This window comes from Camarhynchus parvulus, chromosome 4A (assembly GCF_901933205.1).
Source record: "Camarhynchus parvulus chromosome 4A, STF_HiC, whole genome shotgun sequence".
NCBI classification, from domain to species: Eukaryota; Metazoa; Chordata; class Aves; order Passeriformes; family Thraupidae; genus Camarhynchus; species Camarhynchus parvulus.
The window spans coordinates 7,849,755-7,877,023 of NC_044600.1; the positions used below are offsets into that span (position 1 = coordinate 7,849,755).

The window sequence follows — 27,269 nt, forward strand, 5'->3', positions numbered from 1 at the left end:
GATTGTAAGTACTTCCCATTATGCTTATGAAATTGTGCACTATGTTTGACTCACCAAAATTACCCTCTTTTCTGTACTCTAAGATGACAATCAATGTACCAGCCTAAATTATATTGCAAAGACTTAAAAGTCATAAAAATATATATCCTAGATTCTTAAATCCTGAGCCAAAAAATAATCCTTCAACAGAAAGAAACGCTATAGCTACTTCTACTTGAATATTCAAAACTGGACAGAGTTCAGCACAATAATGTTATTTAAAGAAATATTTCAGTTACCCAAACATTTGGGTTTTTTGGTTATTTTAGAAGTTTGACTTATGCTATGGTTCTGTGTGGAAGTCAGTCAATCAGGAGCTCTTCAATGAAGAGAAGGAACTGCTACTCTGGAAATTCCACTGAAGCGACCAGGAGGAATGGAAATAGGTGAAAATATATACACTGTACAATGTATCCAATAACAAGTAAAAATACTCACAAGGAAAGAGTTAAAAGCCATAAACATTCAAACAGCTAAGCAGCTCCACAAGGAGTTGAGAATTTCAGTTAAATAAATCCTATTTTACATAGACTTTGACTATTGAGCAGAGCTGCTCACTCACATTACTCATTGTAATTTCTCATTACAAAACAGAAGTTGCAGAAAATACTAAAAAGCTTTTGAAAAAAGAAAGGTCAAGCACAGCACCATGTTACAAACGCCAAAGTACTTTCTTGAGAAAGCAGTTCACTTAATTCTTTGAAATTTTGGTAGCAACCACTTCCCAAGCTCTCATAAAAACTTAACTGACTATAAAATACTACAAAACTGGACACAGCCAAATGATTGCAAGTATGAGAGCCTTGGAGAACAGCTCAGGAAAAGCAGCATGCACAAAAAAATCCACTCCTCAAACGCAGGAGCACAAAACAATCAGGTGTCTAACTTTGTTTTGTGTCAATGGCTGTCAGACACTGAAGCACTTAATGCAGTGCTTCAAAGGGCCCAAGTTTTAAAGAGCAAACACACTCCTGAAACCCTCAATTTTCCTATGGGCTCCCATTGACAGAAGCCCAGAAAAAACAACAGAGAAATCTGACCAGCTCAGAAAACAGAATCCACTGTACCCCTACAGTACAAAGTCAAATTTCTGGTGGCTGTCAGAGCTGGTCCCAGGGTTAAATCCCCCAGTCCCACAAAACAGATTAATTTGCTCCATCCTCAGATAACAAAGTTTTTTTGACAAGACACAACTTCCAAGTATTAAGCCCTCAATATTTTACTATTTCCTAGTAGTTACAAAAGTGTAAAGCACCAAATTATAGAAGGAATAAAATTTTTTTGCAGGTACATTCAAGATACATTCATACATTAATTTTCAATGTTTGGGAATGTTTTCTTTAATTACAGTGTAACAACCCTTTCCCCATTACCCTGTAATTTTCCTAAGTGCTGTAATTCACTTGGGCAAGTTTCTCATCTTTCTCCATTTTGTACACTGCTGCTACTTTTGCAAAATCAGTGTTGTGTCTAGAACTCACTACTCTGAAAACATTTCCATGGCATTTTTATGAATTTTATTTACATTACAGCTCAGTTAGATGTGAACATGAGAGTAGTCCTAGTCTATTGCACATCTATAATTATTGAAAACCAATAGTAACAGTAAAACTGAAAACATCTTGGGAAGTATTCCACTGTTTGCTCTGAGAGTATGTTTGGTTGCAGAGCAAAGATAATCAGAGCAATGGGATACTTGACAGATGCGGTGTAAATGGAGAGCAAATTAAAAAAAACCTTTCAAGTCAGCTACCACAGATATTATTGTTTGAAGGTCTCATTATTTTTGTTACACAAATTAAGCTGTTACCTTAAGCTTTGGTTTTTCTTTGTAAATATTTCCAATACCCTCTTATGAAGTACACAATTACATTATGCCTTACATAAACTGACTTCTATAATCTCTTTAATAATGGACTCCCCAGACAATTCAAAGACAATTAAGCATTTGTCTGGGAATGGTTACCTCGGCTCTCAAGGCAGCTAACTTCAGTAGAAATAAGCTCAATACTTGCTCAGAATATTCATTTAAATTACAGAAATGTTCCTTCAAAAAGAAGCTCATTTGCTCAACAACTCTTGTTTCAACAAATTTAGAAGTAAGGTCATTCATAAATTCTTTATATAAGGATGCTAAGAACATAACTAGGCTAACAGAACAACCTCAGTTTTGTACTTCCTCTACAGCTATACCATGAACGAGATTATGTCCCCTTAGACATCAGTCTAAATGAAAGTATTCCCAAAAAAAAAACCCAAAAAATTAAGAGAATTGACAAAGTCTTCCTCATTCTTTGCAAATGAATCCAGTGTCAAACAAGATATTTCTTATTTGAACAAAAACAGTGACTGAGTCAACATCACAAGTGAACATACTTCCAGAGAATGAGCACTTTAAACAATAACATGATTCAATATGAAAAAAGTTCTTTCCCTAACAAAGCAAAATAAACAAGGAGCTGCCCTACCCAGAAAGGGGAAAGGCCACCAGTGTCCCCAGGGCTCAGCTATCATCAGAAGGAGCCCTTTTCAAATACTTGATTCAAAACACCACCAAGACCTTTTCCCAAGCTGGTATTTATAGTAATGTCAAACCTGGAGAGGCATCATTTTGGAGGTAAAAAAACCACTGAGCAAGATAAAATAGTTGGGGTAGGATTGAAGAGTATTAAGCTTAATGAAATATTACCACAACATTATCAGACAGGTCAGATATAAAATGTCTCCAAATTAAAAGCAAAATGGCATTATCAAGCCTGAATATCTCTAACACATCATAGGAAACAAATTGCTGTTATTACCAGCTTAGTGTCTTCTGGTTTGCATAAATCCTGGTACATATTTTCAGTTAGGGAGGTCACATTTCTAAGGCTGTACTCTGCAGAGCAAGAGGAATACCTGCGTCTTTATTTCTCATTACAGAATCAAAAAGCTGATTTCCAAATAATTCTGTAATTTGTGTGGAACAGACCTGTTAAAGTCAGAGTTCTAGTGAGATATATAAGCATTTAACATCCACACTAGAAAACCTCCAGTGAACATTAAAAACAACTGCAGAGTGTCTCTCCAGGCAGAACTGCTCTTGCACCACTGCTGTTCTACAGCCCCACAGAGCAGGAGCTCCTCACTGCTGGCAGGACAGGAAAGGTACTGAGGGATCCTCTCTGGATATTGCATTTATCCTAGTTAGAGTCAGAAAACAGGTAACTGCACCCCATTGAGGTGGAGGGGCTGTAAATACAGGAATAAAGTGACTGCAACTGAAGCACACCTAATGAATGCAGCAAGCAGATAATGCCAGAGTGAGTGCAGTCATGCAGGGAGACACTGAAACATCTCAAATCAGACATGTAAGGGAAGAATTTCAATGTGGTAAAACATTTGTATCAAACTCATGCTGTATATAATGCTCAGAAGAAAACCAGGTTTTTCAAGGAAACTATAAAGCAAATTTGTTTTCTGTGAATCTAAGCTGTGAATAATGGCAAGTTCTAGACATAACTTTGATTATTATGGAAGTCAGTGTCATTATAGAAGAAAAAACAAAACTACATACCAAGGCTTTAAACACTGTAAATGGGAAACAAATAGTCTTACCCCAGAGATAAGAAATACTTTACAGAAGTCCAAAACAGGTAAAATCTGCAAAAAACTGGCAGCTTCCAGAGTGTCCTGAAGGTTGTCCATGTTAAGGGAAAGTTTTGCAGTATAGATGAAATCAATGATCTTCTTTAGGCCTATTTTGTTCACACCATGAAGCTTAATGCACATTAAATCTTGTTCTTTCATTCCTCCTGAAACAGACATGCAGGTAAAAGTAAATGACCATTTTGGTGGGGTTAAAATTATTTCACAAATTTAGAGATAATTCAAATATAATTTTAAAATTTAATTTTAAAACCCCATATGCAATAGCAGAGAGAGATGTTTAGTCCACAGTTTTGTTTGCAGTCCTGGACTGATTCACAAAAAAAATCAGTGAACTCAGCACTGAACTTGTGTCTGAGTGTCTGAATTAGAGCAATTTGGAGCAGCAATTTGGAGACAGACATGGCTTTAATAAAAACACCACCTGTGAACATGGCCTTGAAGTAATCACTTGCAGAAGCCATCATTGCTCTGTGCACAGGGAACACCTCATCACCATCTCCAGGAACGAGTGTCACATCACAGAGCAAACCTTCCACTCGCAGCTGGTCAAAGCCCTGCAGGAAAAGCACAATGCAAAGCATCCCTTGGATTTGGGAAGAGAGCAGGAATCTCTTATTCCCCTTATGTAAATATTTATTTAATTTCATGTACATGTGTAGCATAGGTCCAAGAAAGTGACAAAAGAGATAAGTTGTCATCTTAAAACCATTATCTGTAATATATTCAATGATTAGTATTCACTGAAAACAAGCAGAATAATCATTATTTTCCAGATACAGCTGATGAATGCCAAGTACATTGAGCCTTAGAAAGTAGTTTTATTCAAATAATTAAGTTATTTTCAGGAAGGAGTTTATTTTGTAAGCTTTCACAATAGCAGCTGTTTCAGGTAGGGACTGCTATCTTTTTTGGACCTACCCCTTCTGGTCACATATGCATTCTAGATACAATTCTGTTCCACAGCAATTTAAGGGGTTTACAACCTAACAGGCTGCAAAAGTCTGTGACCTGAAAGGAAAGTAGTTACCTGGTTCTATGATTATCAAATTTGTTACCAAAGCTGACATGCTAAAAACTCCAAAATAAGCTCCCATTATACACCTGATCTCTGAATTACTTAGAGCATCTAACTGTAATAAAAAATAAAATCATCTACAGTGGCATCCTAGAGCAAGATTTCTTCCAAAGATGTTCCTGGTTGTGCATACTGGAGGATGGACGAAATACTCTCCTCCTTCATTCACCATGGGACAGAAACTCAAACATTTTCCTTTGAACTGGTATTTTTCTAATACTAGCAAGAATGTAAATATTGTCTGTATAGATGTTCTACTACACAGTAGTGCCATAGTCAGACCCAGCACAGGGCATTACACCAAACCTGGCAGGGCTCTGCCTGTTAGGGACATGCCTAATGTAATTAAATTGTGGTATTTAACTGAGCTTCTTTGCTACAGCTGTCATGGCAGAGGTAACAACGTTTAAACTCCAAGAATTTGAGAGTGGACTGGGATATGACCCCAGGAAAAGGCCAGTTTTTTTCCCAAGCTGCTGCTAAAAGTTAAGCCTCTATCTCACAGGAAAGCAAGTTCCAAGCCATGCTTGCTTGTGGGCATTGACAGCCCAAAAACATGAGAGTTTTTGAGGCTTTATAGGAATTACTAGACTAATAAAATCTACTGAGTGAACATATTGTATAGAGCAGTCAAAATTCTCAGTACAGCTCAATACAGGAAGAGAATATTTAATTACCTGTAACACCACAGAACTGTGAGTATTGCTGGTGAAAAATCTGGTGGTTCCTGTCTTCGAAGACTGCAGGTGGGCAGAGACGCCCATATCGCTGCTGCCAAGAGACACTTTCATATGAGGATCCTCCTCTTCCACCAGGGATCTAAGGGAATTGGAACAGAGATACCTCAAGACCAAAGTCATTTTCATTCAGTGATCATTTGTTCTAAACCCACAGTCTTCTGGGATGAAATGTAACAGCACAGGGGCTACAGGAAAAAAAAAAATCAGCAGGCAACAGAATCAGTCCTTAGTGGTTCCCTTCAGCTAATTCAAGAAAGTGAAGGGTTAACAGTCTCTAAAAAGGCATAACTGGTTTTTTGATTGTAAGTTTTTCCTTTTCCTTCCATCCTCAGCTCCCTGATTTAGACACTTGAACACTTATTTCTACAATCCAGTATTATAGGATGTTTACAGAGGTTTCATCTGGTTTCCAAAATTAAGCATCTTGGCTTGTCCTTGCCAAACTGGTGAAACATTGAAACTCTAACTGTAATATTAAAAAAAAAGTATTTTCATTCTTACAGCTTGCATTACCTCATCCATGCATGACTATTCATAATAGAAAATATACATCATGGAGTTTCAAGCTGCAGTTGGAGTCTTTAACCTGCTTTTAGAAACACACAATTAGAACTCCTTCAGGATACGATATCGAGTATTGTGCTACTGTCCAGGAAAACACTTCATAATTTTAATTTAAGATTTGATTCCAAGCAATTACTGTCCAAATCTAGACAGGACAAGCTAATTTTAGGCAGAATTGTTAAAGAATTACTGCAGTGTTATTAGCCTACTATTTTAATCTTCAGTTATGAATTAGGTTACATCTGAGAGCCTAACTATGCTAACCTGTAATTATTATACAATGTTAATAAAATTCTTCTACAGAAATATTAACAACAATTACTTTCTGTAATTTCTGTGATTTTTTAATGTTCTACCCATGAGCCTGTATAGAGGTCTAATGAATATGTACACAATTTTAATTAGCAAACATAAGCTATAAATCCACAGAATAGGGCATCTCCATTTTTCCATCAAGTATTTCCATATCTCAAAAAAGATTTATAGCTAGTTTGACATAACTGGTGCAAATTTCAGATACAGAAAGCTTTCCAAATTTTAAACATGCAGGTTAAAACGCTGGCCTTCAAACTAGTTTCAGAAATTACTTTAAGTAACAGGAATGTGCTTAAATCCCCCTCCTTTTCCCCAGTTTTGATCACTATGTAAGGACAAATTTGGAATTTGTGGAAGAAAAATAATTTTCATTTTTTTTAAAAAAACATTTATCCCCACCTTCCTCAGGTACAAAGACCACGTAGAGCACTTTCTGAAACTCTCATATTACCCTCATAGCATTGATGCGCCTTGTTCAAAGCCATGAGTACAAAAGGTCAGCTACAAAAACATATTCAAAACAAATTCACCATTCAACAGAGTACATGGGTTTGAAACAGTGAGATTTTATGCACACAGACATAACATTGTAGGAACAAGGGTACATCTGAGCAGCTGTGACTTCTAATGTACTCAGCTGAATAAACTAATGTGGATGAACTGTAGCATGCAAGATTTGTGCTATTTTTGAAACACAATTATCTCTATTTTACAAAACAAATCCAGAGTCATTTAAACAAAGTTTACAGGGTATACCTTAGAAAAGGGCTCTCCAGACTATCTCTGCATCCAACAAACACAACTATGCAACAGAGCAGCAAGCGGTTGCTGGCTCACGACACAAAATATTTTTGTTCACTCAGTTCCAGGGTGTTTTGGGTTTGGTGAGTTCTGTTTATTTCAGTTTTCATACAATCGCATGGAGGCAAGAGTCTTACATAATTTCAAAGGACATCCACTCTCTAAATTTGTACTTGTCTTCCGGAGAAGAAATACAAAATAATGTGGGGAGACTTGCAAGTGTGGGCGTGAAGAACAACAGATTCAACAAGCATGAATCTGACTCTTTGCTCTTGAAGCATCTTCCCAAAATGTCAGATCAGATAGATGTTACATGAGGGAGTATTTAAAATACTTTCTCTGAACTTGGAAGAAAATAGAAAGTGAATATATCGTTTAAAATCATTATGAAAAGAAACAGACAAGTAAACCAACCTCCTTGGCTGTTTGGAGTGGGCTTTTTACCATGTTTGCCACATCACTGCTTGACTTCCTGACAGACAGCATAATTCATAAGTTTTACAAATGAAGGCAAAGACCTTGAGCATAATTCATTTATTCCAAGGACAGCTGGGATAATGGAAGCATTTTTCTGAACATGACACACAACTTCCCATAGCTCTGTTCTCTACAGGTTATCCTCCATAGAACACAACGCCTTGTTAAAACTGGACAGTCAACAGAGAGGATATAATAAATAATAAAATACTTGCAATACCTAAAAGTAGACATTTGACATGCCTGGTGTGGCTATAAGCAGTTCTCTACCTGATTTTCAATATATAATGAGCAGTTCTCTATCACACCCACAAGCTCAGCCGCTCACCACCTGAAGCTCTTCTGCAGAAAAGATTTTCACTATTTCTCTTCTACATTTACTGTTATGTATGGACAGAAACTTGCACATGTGAATGAAGCATTAAAAACTGCAAATTCCACACTAGAAAAATTCACCAGAGTATAACTTTTACAATTCTAGTCCTAAACATTAACTTGGCCGATTCTGTGTGAATAAAGACAAGCAGATTATATTAATCCTATATGGGGTTTGGCTTATATCTAAACAACTATGACCAAAAAATATTTGTGATGTGGGTTTTTAGTTTCTTTGTGGGGACTTGGGGATTTTTGTTTGATTTGTTGTTGTTAAATACACCACTACAGCTTAGCAGTTCTGGAGGGCTGAGGACTCTCTCCTTTCTGCAGAAAGTGACATTCAGGAGCTGGGTTTGGCAGAAGTTCCAAAGCAAGTCAGCAATAACACCTGGCAATAAGGCACTGATCCCCTGAATTCCAGCCCTATGACATTCACCAAGAAGGAAAGAGCACTCCCAGAGCAACCACAAATTCTGCCTTTGTCACTTGCTTGGTAGCAGCTCAGCATTTATCTCCACACACCTCCAAGAACCTGGCTTGCTAAGACAAAGTGAAACTACAACAGTGCTTAAACTCTGTGTAAACTGCAATACATAAAAAGCAAAACCCAAGCATTGCATCACATACCCTGCAACAAAATCTTGAAGTATTCAGAATGTAGGTTCTGTTGCAGGGGCTGTAACATTAAGATTCAGAAATAACTCTGCCATTCACACCCAGAACAGATGGGAAATGAGCTGAATGTCCAACTGACTTCCCAACAAAACCACAGTAAGTACATCTGTCTTGTCTGGACACTTAGCAAAGGCATTATTTACATTTATCAACATAGGTCTACTAAGCACTATCATTAACTCAACAGTAATGAAGATAAACATATTGATTTTTTTTTTTACTTTAAGTACAGTATATCACAATTAAGCATACTACCAAAGGAGAAAGTTAATTCACTTTCTAATTAATTCTATTGTTCTGGTCAATAGAAATCATTAAACAAGAAGTACAGCAGTACTTTTTTTAACCAGAGTTTTAAAAAGTTAGGAAACCAAAGAAGTTAAAACTACAGTACCATGTAGTGAGAATCCACAAGCTGCTCTAAATGTAGATGTTAAAATCACCTTCAACACACATACTTGGTCTGGAGACGGTTGAACATTACAGTAGTTAGACTAACATTGTAGTTAGCCAAGAGAACGTTGGAATTGAATGTGAAATGAATATTAACACTGCAAGTGGAAGGCACAGGAGCTGCTTGACTTTCTGAAACTTCTGGGAAGCAGTGGCTTGCAGCTCAGAGAAAGGTGCCAGAGGTTAATTAGTTGCTATCACAAAGTAGGTTGAATCAGAATTTTCTTTCTAACCACATGTTGATCCTTTCAAGTACAGCATAGTTCTTTCCTAGAGGCTGCAACCAAATGTGCTTTTCTCATGACTCCAAGTTAATCGTCCAAGTACTTCCAACAGATATTTTTGTGGTGATGAAATACAGAGTGTTCATTATATGGATATTAACATGCTTTAACTTTCCAGCAAATACTGACAGATTTCACTGACTGGAGTTACAATATGATTCACAGAGGCAAATTGCTTTCTAAACCACTTAGCAAGTATTAACCTGTTAAAACAGTTCAGAGGCATTCAGGTGATGATAAGCAAAGATCCTTGAAAACTGTGATAGACTTTATTCTCAAATAGAATATTCAAATCATGCAGTTGCCATTTTGTAGAGCTTAGTGGCACAAATGAAATAAACCAATATTCTGACATTTTCTTCAGAAGTAGTTGAGTTTATTCTGATGCAATAAGAACAAGGCAACTAAGAATATTATTAAGGATTTTTTCATTTCCATCAGTAATCCATTCATCTATTTCTCAGACTATTGTAGAAACTCTTTGAAAACAAAGTAAGGAGATCAGCCTACAGCCACAGATATTTTAGAGTGCTTGTTCTCCAATTTATTTAAAATCCAGTCTTTACATAACTCAGTAAAAGCTTTGCCAAAGCCAGATCGGCCAGAGAGCGAGTTCTTAATTTGGTGAAGCTCAATAGCTCATTTTTGAAAGGACTATAACCTTATTTTCTCTGTCAAATTACTGTTCAATGAACCATGACCACAAGTGTTCTGGTCACTGGTAAATGGCTTCTGCTGCAATCAGCCCTGGCATGTGCCAGGACTCTGGTATTTATCAGGTAACAAGGACAGAGATTTCAATTTCATATTAGGTTATTCTTATTGCAGGCCAAATCTTTATGATTTTATGACCTATCAAAAAAAACCAAAACCTGGCACATCCCTGGGCTATCCTATGCGTGCACCTATGCATGTAATTCGCTAACCAACCTATTAATAAAAAGGCCAGTAAAATACAAGTAAGTTTTTACTTTGTATGCATAATCTGCTAAAGAGTATTTAAGTAAGCTTAGTCTCCAAAAAAGCCAAAAACTAGTGTCTATATTGCCATCTTCCCATTATGAACAGATGTTCCAACTACCTGAGTAATGAATTTAGGAATTCCCTAACAAAGTACCTGGCCACCTTGGAGCTCAGTAAGCAGAACTGACAGGGCAGCATTGTATTAAAGAAAATTTTGTAATATTTTTTAAGAAATTCAAATATTAACATAATGTAGATGAAAAAAATATGCAATCACAGTATTTCACATTTCCATTCCATATCTTCTACTCATACAATTTCAAGAAATCCTTTATTCAGGCAAAGAAGTTACTTTTATACTTGTCCTCCCCTAAAATAACATCACTTCCTTTTATTACTACTTTTTATCAAGAACTTCTAATTTAATTCTTTTATGGTATCAGCAACCCAGTAAAACTAACCAGGTTTTATCAACTGCTAATGATTCCTTATTACAAAAAAGTTTCTATAGGAAATGCAAGTTCACATTTTAAAACAGATACATGACTCCAGCTAGGAGAGAAAAGGAAGAGAAAAGGTCATTTTTGTGCCAGTGGGTTGACATAGCAAGTTAACTCCTGTCCACAGACCAAGGAGCAGGTTCAAACTCCAGTTCTGGCTTTGGGGCACACAGGAACTGCCACTGCTGCTGCTCAAGAGCCAAATGGAGCATGAACACAAGAACAACACTGGAAGGCAGGACCTAAATTGCTCTGCATGGATCACCTCTGTGACACACACAGTGCATTAGGAGTGGGAATCATGCCTTTCTTTCCTTTATCACTTTCACCAGTTGTCCTACACTACTGGCTTCAGATGTCACTGTTTCTACTGAACAGTTTAAAAATCAACTTTTTATTAGATGAACTTGAGGCTGCTGCTGAAACTAAAAACACCTTGTATTTGTCAGGCTACTGACTTTCTTTTAAATGCCATTTAATTAGGTTCACTTGAAAGGGGCTGCCACAATCAGAAGTTTACAGACCTTCTGCCTCAAGTGAATTATCACTGCACTGTAACTACTGTGAATGCAATCTCCTAAAACAGTTAATGGCAGCTAGTGCCGAATACTGCTCACTTTGGACAATGCTCTGCTGTTTATATTTTAATATTTCACTTTTTACACCTCATCTTTTTCATACATTAGATGGGCAGCAGTAACAGCAGAACATTTAAAAATATTTGCTTAGTAACTTCATTCTGAGCTCTTTTAAATCTCCACTCCAGGAGAAAGTCACAAAGTAAAACTTACTGTTTCTTAAGTTAAAAAGCAAATAGGTGTCCCATTTTCCACCTTTCCTCTAAAGTGAGGGTGTTCTGTAACAGAGAACATAAGAACAGGCCCCATACAATAGACCAAAGCAGTGAGAAGTGGGTTTTTACTTTGACAAGGTTCTGGCCAAGGGAAACAGGTGATGAGGATACAGGACTTGCAAACACCCCAAACCCAGCAGAAAGGAAGAAAGTCACTTGTGGGCAGACACTGATGGGCAGAGGCAGGCAGTGCTCCAGCTTCACCTGCTGCTCTGACACACTCACAGCACAGGATGCTCACTGCAGTGACCAGCTGAAAAAGGTGAAGGCAAAGTCAGTACAGGAGCAGCAGAGCCTGAGCAGCTCTGCCAGCGCCATCAGCAGAGGCAGCAAGGCTATAAGGGGAGCAACACCCCAACCTCACCTGAGGGACAGGGACAATGACGTGCTTAGTTTTGGAGATTAGTACTTAAATGTCAGGCCTTAACCTTTCCTTCCTTTTTTTTTCAGTACAGTCAAGTCTCTTAGGACTTAAACATACAATCACCATATTGTGTCCAAGCACACAAGCTCACATCAACAGAAATGATGAGAATTACTACAAACACTCAGGTGATTGAAGACAGTCTCACTGTTTTCAGCACTGGTGGATCTCAATCAACATCACTTAAACCTTTTTGTATCACTTTCTAGTAAGGCCACACTGTGACCAAAGCCAGCAGAAGATCAGTTGCCACAAAGCCAGCAGAAGAGGACCGAGCAACATCAACTGTTTAGGTACAATTGCCCAAGAATATGCACACAGAAAATATTCCCTTCAAAACTCCTTCTTAAACAACTAAACAATCACAGGTCTCAAGCTGTTTGCAGCACAATTACAGCCTGCTGGTTAATTCAAATTTGTTTTCCACAGAAACAAAGCAATATTTGGCTCAGTCACTGCTATAAAGCTTTTGTTCCTAACAGCATTTAATCTCTCTGGGAGCCTTAGCATCACATCCACATTTATCTGTTTGACAAAGGGTTTGCATTCATTGAGCCATTCGTGGCTTAAATCTGCAGACTTGCATTGTTTAATGATGCTAAATTAGAAACAGTTCACTAATGACTTTTTGCCAAAGTTGGAGTTTGTTGATTCCTGCTATTAGAAACAGAAAAAGCAAGGAAATACACATTTTGTGGCTTTTCTACATAAGGAGAACTATTTTATTCCCTTAATGTTGAAAAAGGTAAAATAGAAGAGTCAGAGGTTTCACAGTTCAGGCTAGACTAACACTGCACATGTTTTCTGCTCTTTATATTTGGTCTTAAGTACTCAAGAGTTAAACAAGAATTTTGACTAGGCAGCTTAATACTTCCTGTGTATTACAAAACACAAAAAAACATTCTGCACGCACCAGCAGATTACAGTGTGTCCTTTGTTTCCACACACAGAAATTAGTAAATTAACACAGTGGCTCCTTAGAGACAAACTGAGGTCTAAGGAGGCACCTGCACATTCAATATTTGGTCATAGACCACACATCCCACTGTATTCCGGTAACCAAATTAGGAACTACTCCTCTCAAGAGTGTTAGAGGTTTTTTCCCTATATAGTGGTTAGAATAATTCTGATACCTTCAAAGTCAGTAAGATTCTGACTTTAGGGTTTGGGTCCTTATCTACCATTCCTCTTGCTCTGTCACTTCTCACAGATGTTTCAGCATTCCTTTATTGCAGTCTGTCTGTAGAGGTGCATTAATTACTTTCAATTATAAAATATTTTCCCCCTATGTGATAAAGCATTTAGATCTATGCATGCCAGATAAGAGAGGCATGTGACTTGTTCATCCCATGAAAAACCACAAGTGCAATTTAGACATTGATACAGTCTTTGTCACTGCTGGAGAGCAGCAACATAGATGCAACACTTCCACTTTAGTGTGAGAGCTACACATTATTACACTACACTTCCCATTATTACCATTGAGAACAAGCAACTACTATTTTAAAACCCAAATATTCACCAAGCACGTTTTGAAAATCCATAGGTAGCTCCCTCCAAATGTCAATAGAAAATATCACTTAACACTAGAAAAGTCAATGAGTAGAACGTGACTGGAGAACAAGATTTTTTGCCTTAACAAAGAAATAATGGCAAAAATAACAACCTGGCAGAACTGTCATGCTGGCAGAACAGGCTAAGTAACACATTCTAGATAATTCAATAAAGATGCTTTACCATGTCACAACACAATGTCAATATTGCAACATCCTGCTGTATAAGGAGAAGTGTGTAATTTTGGAGACCTGTAGGCCACATCATCCCCTATAAAGTCTCCCCAGAAAAAACAGCAGCCCCGGAAGACTTCATGATAAATGGAGGTTTTTTCTCATCTTTATCAGTTTATTACAGCACTGATATTTGCTGTATGAATGAAATTCCAAACTTAGAATAATCTATTGAAATAGCTATTATATAAAGAGCAGAAGAAATACCAACAGGCACAAAGGAGAACTCTATACACAAAATTTCTGGGATTAAAAGCAGTCTCCTACTAGTATGATGCAAGCCCCTTCTACTCCCCACTCATCCAATTCATCTTTTTGCATGTATTGTCAGATCAGTTTAAAACATATTTGAGGTGAGCTGCACATTGACTTCCAACATGTTGTAGTTTGAAATACCTAGGAAGCAATGTCCTAAAATGGAAATGTTGCCAAAGACAGGGGCACGTGAATATCAAGTAGCCTGTCAAATGCTCAGGAGCCCAACAAAAGGGTTCATTTCCTAAAAATGACCATTGAAAGCAGCAGTCACAGACAGGGTGGTCTCACCAAAGAGAACTAGTACAGGTGGTCTGATGAATTACACACACACACACCTTTTCCCATTTAAGTATATATCACTGTACAGGATAAATTCAAAGAGCTCATTGTAGAGCAAAGCAGATAGTTGGAAGAAGACACAAAAGCATTAACCTGTATAACCAATATAAGCAGCTAAATCTAATGCTGCTTACTCCAGAAGATTAAGAATTTATTCTACCTTTCTGCAAAGCAACTGATTTCCATTAGAGCAAGGCATTTCCTATCAGACAAATTTCATAACCACACGACTCAGGATAGACTGTGTAGTAAACCCTTTGATAACAATACATTTGGAATACTACATCTGTTTATTTCTCCTAATATTAGTCAGTTATTTATGAAAACACATGCAAAGGATAGTTTCCATTTAATACTACTCCATGTGAAAGGATAGAAGGCACTAAGATTACAAGTGGATTATTCTGAAATAAGAATTCTTTTCTTTTACTTATATTTAAAATTGGCATGCAGATGACTAAAACCACTTAATTGAACATTTAACTTTCTAAAAACCAGCTAGGAATATTCTTGCACGACATAACCTTAGCAGAACAATCCTCTGTAAAGTATTTTTGCAAATAGTACTTTTGCATTATTGAATTCTTTGTAGATGTTCATCATAGCACTTTAATCTCCTGAGTTTCCAAAAACATCTCTTCTATTTGTATTAATGGAAGATGTGCACAATTAAAAAAATAAATAAAAAAGAAAAAAAAAAAGACATTACTGGTGTGAATAAGAAAGAATTCTCTTAGTTCTTAATGCATGAGATGCTGTGTACCATGAACAATAAGTGGGACCCACACTCCTTTATGCCTCAAAGCTGTTAATTCAGGACTGTTCCTCACCCTTACTGTAGTAGCGCTTTAATTCTTATCTCTGCTTATGTCAGTCACTGTTGCTTTTTTGTTTTTAAACATTTGGCAGTCATGTTAAATAACAGCCATGATGCCATGGGACATCACTTTTTCAAGTGTTATTCACTGTCTGTGCTGTTCACTTTCTCCGTTTCTCTTATTCCCTTGCTGAAACTGTCCACCTAATATATGAAGTCACGTAGGTCTCTCTCCACACAGTCAACACAACCACAAGTATGAATATGATTTGACTACTGGTGCATAAACTTGCTGTAACAGCTTTCACAATGTTTGACAAACAGCATCTATATTCTAAACCCGAGCAAAATAAGTGCCACAAAAGAAAATGCAGCCTGACAAAGGCGTGTGCATGTACCCACAGCTGCATTCCTAACTCATGCACTCAGCCAGCTGCACTACACCTACAGATACTGGCACATGCCAGTCTTCCAAGTCTAATAGTGCTTAATTTTCCCTAAGCAATGTCACTGGATCTCTCCAGCTTGGGGAAAGTTCAAGCTACTCTGGATCAGTTTCAGCAGCAGTCAGGGAATGTGAAGAGTTACCTCTTTGCAGTCAGGATGTCGTGAAAATATCCCTAATAAATGACTGGTGGTATAGAAATCCACCAGCCAAGAGGCAGCAAGCCCCTGCTGCTCCTTCCCATTGTGAGGAAAGGGGCACCAGCTCCTGCAAACCAAGCAGAATTCCCAGCGACAGAACCACATCCTCACCTACAAACTGACCACACCTCACCTTCTGCAGGTCCTTCACGTCAGCTACTGCCCAGCCACAAGTTCCCCACAGCACAGAACTCTGCCAGAAAAGCTCCTCACACTCATCTTCCCCCATCAGCAACTACCACAAACTTCCCAAGCAGACAGTGAGCTAAGCCTGCACAGCTGCAGGACAGCCAACATTTTGCAGTGGCACTTTGTACACGGGTGCTTCAGCCAAGAAGCCAAACCTGCTCACAATCACCAGCCTCAGCATTTTGAGACAGGGAAACCGAGGCAGAGTTCAGCTATTGGGTAGACAGACCAAAAAAAATTCTAATAAAATCTATGCATCCTGATCATCAGTTTAATCTCTAGATATGTGGCTTGTAAATCATAAGCAGGATGAAGCTTTTAAAGCTAAGGTCAACTCCATTAGAGGAACCTGAAAAACTGGAATTTCATTTTAAATACAAGGGAAAAAAAGCCAAACAAAACACTTTTAAGACCTTCCTACTTTGCATTCCAAACTACAGTAAACCCCTTATTTTGTAAGATTTAGATGTCAAGTATCAAAGGGATTAAAAGCTCAATCATACCTTTGTATACCCTAGATCCAAAATATGAACAAAGTGTTCATCTGTGAATTATAGAGCTTTATGGTCATTTATTTGACATCAATACACGTTCCATTTCACACACCACTTATTCCTCAACCCTTTACTCAAAACATAAGCTCTTTGCCAGTGTGCAGAGTATACTACTTACAACAGAAGTTATAAATATGAATATGAAAATCATCGGATTATATAAAACACTATCAAATTTACTGTTTTCTCTACACTGAAAGTAATTAATCTGATCACCTACTTTACTGGCCAGCCCAAGATTTTTTAATTAGTTGATTTATATTGCTTAATCAAATAGGTGCCATTTTGTAATGTTTCTCATTCTTTATAATAAAATATATGAATAATTTTAGTGTTAGATATATGAGTCCTCCTAATGCCAGGTCTGTGTGCCAATAAAGAAATGTCTCCATAAACATTGAGATACATTGACTCATTATCAAGAGATGATTAAGGCTGCAGATCACATATTTCTCATGCTCCAAATAAGCTCAGCATCATATAGTTTAAACATGATCACTAAACCTGCTCGTACTTTCAACACACTGGGATAATCAGCCACACGATCCCCATCACAAAGGCTGGAGCATTCTCAGGGCTAAGATTTGCACCTTAAAGGCAACGCACAAAAGAAATGCTGCCTTTCAGCAGCAGAGACATCAGACTGGGCTAGTTCTGATTTTTCTTGCATTTAAGACCACTACAGTTTAAAAACAACAGCATAAGATAAAACACTAATGACACTGTTTCCCTGAAACATGTTCAAATGTCTCACAACTCTTATAATCATGATACTTTCCTTATATTTAAGTCATATTGTTTAACAACTCAGAATAGGTAGCAATTTATAGGAGACAGCTTCCCTTTTGGTAGCCTTAAGTATATTTGATGATTCCCATAAAAAGACTGAAACACATCCACATCTTGCCATAGATGAATTAATCTTAAAAGCAGAGGTTTTGTACAGGCAGGTTTGTTCCCCACCTTTCTGTTTCTGAGAACAATAGTGACCCTGCACATGGCGCTGCATCCTTTCAGCCCCACCACAACAATGCCACGCTCAGCAACAATTAAAAAACATTTAGAGGACCTGTGCACCTCTCTCTTACAGCTTGTACCTACTGTAACTGAAGAAAAAGCCTATCTGTAAGCAGACAATACAAGCTTAAAAGTACTAATATCGTAGGTATTAGGCTGGAAGTCTATTGGAAAGTAGTAGCCTTTACAGCAATTTCCAGATAGAAAAGTCACCTACACTGCTACCTGGGCATTTTAAAGCAACTCCTCCTCCGTTTGGAAGAGCTGCTTCCTTAAATAAAGGCAGAAGGAATTCAGCACCCTGAGCTTAGTAGTTTTATTTCAGAGAAAGAAAAAAAAAAAGCCACCTGTATATGCTAACATAGAACTCACAGCAACAAAAGGTGAACAAAAGCTGCATCAGGATTTGGCAAGACAAAGGTACATAGTGAAGCTACTTTACACTGACATCCTGTATAACTACGTAAGTATTCAGATATGAATGATTCAAATTTATGTTATAAGCTTTTATTGTAACTTTTTTATGAAGACATTCAATTCGTATTAAGGCTAAGACTTTAAGTAATAACACAAGACCAAAGCAGGATGATTTCACCTCTACAAGAACTCACACGAACAAAAGTGCAATACAATACAGCAGGTGATTTCAAGCTCAATTTCCAAACGAAATAGTCAGAAGGAAACGTTCAAATATACACTATATAGAAAGCCTGCCAGCCTCAAAGCTAAACTTGTCATTTCAAGATCAGCTCTACAAATTAACACCACCACAAACTTTTCAAATGAACATACACAGTATCATTATGAATAGAGCTTAATCTGCACAATTTCTCTACATTTCAACAAAAAGGGAAAGACTTGACACGACATCCATCATGAAACATCCAGGATAAAATCAGGAGGGGGGTCTACATAGCAAACAAGATAAAATTCTGAGTGCCAATGTCATTTAATATGTATCAGGGTATTTTGCCACAGGGTAGTCTCACAAAAAGAATTCCCACCTTATTATCCTCATTTCTCTCACTTACATGTATGCTGGAGAAAGTGGCGATGACCTGGATGTTTTAAGCACAGGAACTGGGAATTTCCAGATAGCAGGAGAGCTCGTTTTCCATTTCAATGGCATGTTGTCACCACGGTACTACAATAACAGTAAACAGCGTTTCCATAACAGACTACCAACTAGGACTTCCATTCCACACACTACTGACACAGCAGTGGCTGCTGCTAAGAACAAGGAAATGATTCTGCCAATGCCCTTAAACCGATGCTTCCAATCTGTAAAACAGGGCTGTGAGGCATCTCCTTTTAAATCCTGCTGTCCCCTAAAGCAATATGATGATTCTATCCTTCTAACTCAACAATAGTGCCACCTCGTTAGGGAAGCACTGACTGCAGTATATGTTAAGAAAAAAAAGAAAAGACTGCACTCTGCACACCAGCATAATGCAGCTTTATTTAATAAAAGCAGCTAATTTTTAAAGTATGGTTTCTGATGCTATTGTTCTACCTTAACAGGGACACTGCAGCACTGTACTATATTCTCTTCCTATTAACCTCATTTCTGACCAATGGAAGCAGAAAAAAAAATGGGTTTCATATGAAAATGAAACAACATACCTACTCAGAATACACTTGTCATCCTCTGAACATTCTTCTTTTGAGCTGCAACAATACAAATGGGATATAAATCTCAGCATAGCCTTAGGCCACGGCTAATAGAGATCAGTGACTAAATTCAGCAGCCTGTTTTCCTCCTGTGCAAGCTCTGACCAAACAATACAAGAATGCCATTATAGAAAAAGCCCATTGCAAAAATCAGTCCTTCTAATCCATAGCTAGGAAGACAAAATAAAGCAGAAATCGCTGCAGGTTTCTGCATGCTCTTCTAATAGCTTCTGGTTCAGGATGCTCTCATTTTCCTATTCTCATTTCCAAGGAGGAAGAGCAAAATCTCATGCATTTTACAACACGATATGGGAACACAAATATCACTCTGTCTTCTGCAGTAGAGAAGCAGAGACTAGCAGGCTGTTAATAGCAGTCTTTGTAGGAACGCTATCAACAATCTAATTCTCAACGCCCCCCAGCAGCTCCCAAATTGCCTCCAGAGCTGACGAAGCAGATGGGGCCACGCCGGTCCCCAGCAGGGACGGCTCCGCAGCTCAGGGCTCTGCCTGGTGACCTCCCGGGGCTGACGACAGCGGGGAGCAGGGAAGGCAAGCTATTAAAAAGGGACTGGGGAGTTTAATAGCATCTTATGCAGAAGCAGAGCATGTTTCTAGGGAAAAGAAGGCAGAGATTCCGCTATACTGATTACCTTACAGGGAAAAAATACATCACCTCTAATGTATCGCCAGAGCAGACCAAACCAACACTAAGATATTTAGTCTGCAGATTTCAGAATAGTCTCTGTACAGCATGACAATTTTTCTATTCATCAGGACAGCTTAATCCTCTCATTAAAAAGCCAACACCCTGTCACGCTACTTAGCAATAAAGAATTGAACCAGGAGCTATTTCTACAAATGTCTATAAATTTATTCATTCTAGTGACGTTTAACAACACTCTGATAGGGTTCTGTAACAGTGAAACATTTTAAGTTTCACTGTTACAAAATGTTTTTCACCATGAAAATTCAATTTTGGAATGAAATCACCAGGATATAATTGCTGCTCCTGATCACCATTATTGAAAATAGTTTTGGGCAAGCTGTTACCAAATCCAAAGGCAAGGAATTAACACAGGACAACCTCACTCAAAACCAGATGCACCCCTTGGCCAAACAATTGAGGGTCTCTCTCCCACTTCTCTGACGTTCTAAATTACAAATGAGCAGCATTAACCCAGGCAACAAATTTCACAGGAACTGGGATGCTGAAGAGACACCTCTGTGTATGACAATAGTGTTTATATGCTGTGACTATTAAGAAACAAAGTCATGCAAAAACATCTATGCAGTTTTAGCACAGTCATACTTTTAGCAAAAGAATTCAAGTATTTACATGCCAACAGGCAGGCCTGGCTACACACTGTGTCCAGTCACAAACACACACAACACCAGACTACTACATCGTGCCAGCTCTGCACTGAAGGTCTAGAAATCAGGTTGAAAGATGTCAGATAGCAGCTATTATAATCACAAATTTAAAAAAATCATTAATTTGCATTCATACACTCAGCTTTGCTTTTGCATTCATCATTATACAGAAAGTGTTTTAAAATACAAAAAGCAAACACAGTTACTCCCTTCCTCACACTGAGTGCAGCCAACTGGTAACTGCTTGTAAAGCCTCTGCCTCCACTGCTCTACCACCCCCAAGGAGATCTTCACATGTTTTATTTATTAAGAGCAGCATGACTAATTTAAAAAAAAAAGAATGAGGTTAAAGACAATCAATGGACCCCTTTTTCAGGAGTAACTCCTGAAATACTCTTTTGATCAGTAAAATAAAATCCAACTCAAGCCATAAAGTCATTCCCAAGCATTGACTGACATTGAAGTCAATCCAGACAGGCACAGAAATCAGTTACTTCTCACTTTTGACCCCAGCAAGATCATTCACCCTAGAGGGCAACGTGAGTGCTCAAATACCTGCTCTCCTTTGTGTGCTCCTGGTCCTACTTACTTTTCCACTTACTCTACAAACAACGTAAATAAAACCTTAGCAGAAAAAACAGTAAATTTTTTTAAAGTACAGGAATTCCAAGCACTGCCAACCAAATCCCCTCCCAAAGTCCAGCACAAACTACTCCACCAAACAGCTCATGTACAAAATCCAGAACTGAAGAAAGCAGCAGTGCCAGGTACTCTAAAAATAGGGAAATACTTGTCACTTGCTTAAGAACAACCATGTGAGAAATGAATCACCTATCCACACATAAGGAGAAAAAAAAATAAATCAAATCCCATTTTCTTCCTGACAGTCACAGATTGGTTGCATATTCACAAGGAAACTACTATTATTATGTATTTTATGCTTTGCATCGACTATTCCTAAGTCAACAGAACATCTCAGTATATAATTCTGATATTTTAATTAAGACTTCAAAATAACATTTTAGCTGCACATTTAAATATATGGGAAAAGAAATCTGATCTCCTGGAGTGTGTTGTACCACTGAATACACATTTTTCTGTTCTCATACTACATAGCTCTGCCACTCATCCTCAAATGAAGGATTCTGAGGGCCAAAAGCAGCATTACACCTCTGTGCAGAATACTCCTTGCTGAGAAAATATTTTCCAGTGAAGTGTTTTGAAAACATATCAACTTGGTAGACAAACTGGAGATGTGCTTTAAATTTAAAACTCCTAAGTGCTGAAAATCCCATGATAACTGCACAGATTAAACATAATTTTGGGACCATTTGAGGGGCTTTTCTGCAATTTTCTCACAAGCATGTTCACATTCAAAATTAAAAGTATCTACTATTTATAACTTGCTTGAAGTTACATTCTACTTATTATCCAAGTCTGCCACGCATCCTTAATTCTGTGCACAAAAGATGAGAAAGTGTTTGGGGTTTAAGCAGCTATTTCCATGTTCATGTTTCCAAAGCTGCACTGAGCATAGACAAGTAACTGACAGAGTATCACGAATTTCTGCACAAAACTCAGCCACAAAGGAAAGGAACAGGTGGCATAAGAAGAATAAAAGTAAATAATGGCACCAAAGGCAAGATCCCAGGATGCCACTTTAGAGAGCTGAGACCTTAAGTGAGGCCAGAAGCTCCTGGCTGGGGCAGAACAGCAGTGCAGCTCTGATCCCACAGAGAGAAGACTGAAAAGTGCTTGTGATTAGAGAGGAAATCATTTCCTCACCCTCTCCCTCCATCCCTGCACCTACATCCTGCTTCACTATTGACCAACAAGCAAAATTTAGCCCCAAATGAGCAGAGCAGGCACACAGCATCACACTCAGCAAGCACATGACCAAATCACACACAGAGTTCCCCTGCCAAGGCACTGATCACAGCATCTTTTCTTCTGAAAGCTCTCCCTGGTTTTCAGAACAGGAACACAGCTAAAACTATGTCCCTTGTGACTCTCTTCCTTTTCTGGGGATATCCTCCTCCTTCCTTTGAATGCTAACGCGCTGCCACGTTGTGTCACACACAGCAACTGTCAACACATTGTCCTCTTATAGCCCACTGTGTTCACAGTTCTGGGGCATCTGTGCATCCAACAAAACTTCTAAACCATCTCTGCATTTCCCATAAGACTTCCCTTCACAGTTGTTCAAAAAAGAAGAAAAAGGCACAGGCAGAAAACTGTGTACCAGAGCCCAGGCAATAGAAAACTGTTCTAGTCTGAAAGTATTTATTGTGAACCTTTGAATGCCACCTGAATTGTTGCATGAAAACCAAGCAGAATAAAAGTAAACTTCTAGATATGTTGCTGGAATTTCATCAGTTTCCTTAGCTCTTAAACTGTTAAAAACAAAACTGAAAAAAATACTTGCTCAGTCAAGTGATTTGCTGTGGTTAAAAAATTGCTGTTCCACTTTAACAGGCTACTTACCTGTCTCCTTTTATTCATCTCTTAGGTGTCAGAGGAACTGAAAGCACTAGGTGAAAAGAAGGGTTATGCTAAATCACAGCTTTCTCAAGTCTTCCAAACCCTTCCTAGCATGACCTGAAAAGTCTTCTCACTTCCAGAACCTCAGGCTTCTTAAGCTTTCCAGAAAGAAAAAGCCAAAGTTATGGTGACAGTATGATGTACATCTCCCATTTTCAGCTAGAAATGTAGACAACAGAATGGTCTTAATATTTGGGTCACAAACTATTTCCTACTGATAGGGTGTTTATATAAGAGAAGATGCCAGACTCAGCAACAAGAAAAACACCTTAAAATGGTAGTGGTTAGACCAGTAAACATATTCAAACTTCTGAGATTCTTTCCCCCCACACCTGTGTTCTAAAAACTCATTGATATAAAAGCATGTTTCCATTTTAAAATGCGCATTTGTTATGTGATAAAATCCCTGGTTTATGATATTAACAGCAGCAGAGCTCACTCCAAACTGAAGGCAGAAAATCAGTTTCACATAGGGAGGAATTGCTCTCACCTTTTCTATATCTTCAAACCACCAGCCTGCTGAGCTGATGCATCCTACACCACACAAGAGCATTTTGATACAGAAGAAAATAAACCAGAACCCCCAAAATCCAGGAAAATATTCCCAAAGGCATGGAGCTCAAATGCAGTAATCATTTCAATATCCAAATCATTTCAGCAATTTAAATATGGTTGCAAAGGCACAAGTCTAGAAACTGAAGAGGAACAAATAAGGATGTGTAACATTTCTTTACAGGTTCCCAAAAAACTGTGTGATAATTTAATTGGCTTCCTTACTCAGCTCTTTCCACTTCACATGGGTGCTTCTCATGCCTCTACCTCTGGCTTTTGAGTCTATTAAACTGCAGCTGTTCCAATTACTGGAAAAGAATAATTAAAAGATGGTGTTGACAGTACTGCCCTATATATGAGTCAGTTAATTAATACCATTTCTTTGACCATATATCTCAAAATATTCATACCAAAATTCATACGAAGGGAAAACAAATCTTTGCCTAAGGAGGAATCCAAAGGAAACCACTGCAGTCACATCTGCAGTCCTCTCACAGCAGCACTGAAACATTCCCCAAATACTGAAGTACAGAAAAAGACTGGCAATATGCACCTGGCAATGCTTTTACTGAAATGGCAACTTTTCTAGAAACATCAAAAGTCTTACAAAGAAATCTTACTAAATCTCACAAAGAAACAGTTTTTGAATTAATTTTTTTAAATTTCATTAAGAAATTAGCTTTAAAACAGCTAAAGTCAGTTCTGACAATAACACCTGTACTTTGACTTGTTACCTGCTATACTATCTCAGATTTTTTTTTATAACTGGGGAATAAAAAGGCCCTCAGACATCAGATGGAAGTTACAGCAGCTTTTAGAAGCAGTTGTACTGTAGACACCAAGGTGCATGTGATGGATAATAAATGGATCCATCCATAATCTCATCTCATAAATGGATCAGAGATGCTTACAAAGTAGTTACTATCAAATAAATTTAATTCTTTTAAACTGGAATGACTGCTCATGGAACAAGGAACAATCATAAAGAAGTGAGACAAACTGGGTTTGCAGCCAACCCCTCCTGCTGTCAAAATGCTGTAAGTAGTGCAGGTTCCTGTCTCTATAGCAATATGTGGGGCCCTTTCTCAAACAGGAAAAGAAATCCCCAAATCTTTAAATATTAAGCCAGTGAGGGTATCTCCTATGTGTTTAACAAGAAGTCCTACCATTTTCTATCCACTCACTCAGCATTTTTTTCCGTATAAATGAGGAAATTGCTGCAGTAACATTTTAGGATGCATAATTTCAGTGAAAATTATTATGCATAAATATACATATGCATACTCTATATATGGGATTGTTTATATAGCATGTGTGTGCATATATATATACACACATACATACACACACTATATATATAGACATACATTATTTCTATATATATTTGACAAATACACATTACCCTGCATCTGACACAGGCACTTCCCCTTCCCTTCCACACACCTCAGATAGGAGAGATTCAAATTCTCACATGATTTTCAGACTACCAAAGTAAGTATATGTTCTTCAACAAACCAAAGATGCTGAGAAGGAATCATGTTGAGAAATTAGTTTCTCCATTTCACACATTCTTCAAATGTCCATAACCCTAATGATGGTCTTTGCATCATTCATAAATTAAAAAAAAATCTTATAGTCCGGGTTTGAAATGTCTGAAATCATTCAGCAACAGCAAAGATTCAAAAAAACTCATGCCATATCCTATAAGGTCACAATCAACTATTTTTAAAACTATTTAAGTAAAATAATTTTGCTCAAATCCTACGTCAGGTTCCCAAAAACTTGCAGGAAAAGGGAGATAAGAAACGCACAAATTCAGTCCCTGCAGTATTCACACTTTAAATATTTGGAAGCATTCATTTATTAAAATATTAAAGCCTGTCTCAGGTATATTTGGTAACTACAAAAAGTCTCAGAAACATTTCTAATATTCTGAAGTGTGTGTTTCTTACCATGGAAGTGGGCTTTATTTTATGCCACTTATGGATGTCTTAGATTTTCTTGTGTGTATTCTTGAAGAGAGATTTTTCTAAAATTGAGGTAAGATTTGTCAAGATGCACTGTTAACTTAATTACAAGACACCGGTTATAATAGTAAAAAAAAAAATCAGCTTTGCTTGGATAAATTACTGTTATGTAAAATTTATTAGGTAATATAAGGTCTTGAAACACTCAGTAGGAGGTAAAACTAAAGTGAGCTAATGAAGGTTCCCAATTTTTGATCTAAGTCCATGTACTCTACTGACAGCACATCACTAGGAAGAAGTGCTTTTGAATTAGCATCAATTTATTCAGAGAACTTGGCTCATCTTCCCCAGGTGATTATATTTAATAAATCAACACAGAAAACTGAATGCACAGTCACAGCAGCCAGACTGACCCTGCTGAAGGTAATTGTCTGAAGCAACAGTTATTCTTATTAGGTCAACTGTGAACTACAAAGAATTTATTTCCAAACAACTTCTCCACAGCTGTTATAGTCTGCTGGCTGCTCAATTTATTTTAGTAAAGTATGCCTAAACACATTTACACATCAGACTCAAATGCTGTAAATATATTAAACAATTTAGTAATGGAACAGAAGCCAGGACTGAGCACCAGCCATTAACAACTTCAGTAGTTCCTGCACCACAGACAGCAAACTGCAAACTACAGGTGGCACGTGTTGGGGAATGTTTTTTGGAAATATTCTTAAAGTGGAAGTTTCTGGGCTTTTTCTTTCATTCTTGCATTATTTATATGGAATCTGTTAGTCCTCTTGCATTCTCTAAATCCTACTATCTTTATCCACTATGGTGTGTTTTTGTGGTCCTGCACACCTACAGAAAGTGACCCTGAGGAAAAGAGAAGAACTGGTATGGGGAGGCAAGAACAAAGCCTTGACCACTGCTCTTGTGCATGTCTGTAATGATTCAGTTTCATTAAAAGCCAAAAATTAAAACTTTTCCTGAACACAGGAGTTCCCACTGCACTGTCACCTGTGATGTCCCCACTGTGGACACTCCTGACACCTCCATCCAAAGGCCAGAATCCCTCAGGAACACTGACAGAGAATGAGATTGAAAAGGTTTCAAGAAAGATGCTGATGCTTCAAGTCCAGGTTGTCAGAAATCATTGTGTGCAGCCTGGGAGCCATAAAAACTGCAGCATGCATCTTCCAGGATGCCATGGCCACTGCACTGCAGCTGGCTGGATTCCTTCAAGGAGCCACAAAAGGTGCAATCAATTTAATTACCTGCCTTCAGATACCCCGAAGCATATTAGATACAAATTTTTATGAAATAGCAGTTTGATCTTAAAGTTCAGCTTGCCTTCACGGAGGGACATGTGAAAG

The 27,269-nt window shown here is 37.8% G+C and overlaps 1 protein-coding gene across 7 annotated transcripts in view; it reads right to left on the bottom strand.

Moving 5' to 3' along the window:
• KLHL13 (kelch like family member 13) overlaps positions 1-27,269 on the bottom strand; it is a 74,478-nt gene that overhangs the window by 13,459 nt on the left and 33,750 nt on the right. For 3 of the 7 annotated variants that reach the window (XM_030967991.1, XM_030967992.1, XM_030967990.1), the window contains 3 exons: positions 5,443-5,584; positions 4,112-4,244; positions 3,637-3,833 (listed from right to left, as the gene is read on the bottom strand). In XM_030967991.1, coding sequence (XP_030823851.1) covers positions 3,637-3,833; positions 4,112-4,244; positions 5,443-5,584 — 472 coding nt within the window. The other 4 variants (XM_030967988.1, XM_030967987.1, XM_030967989.1 and 1 more) reach the window with 4 other exon arrangements.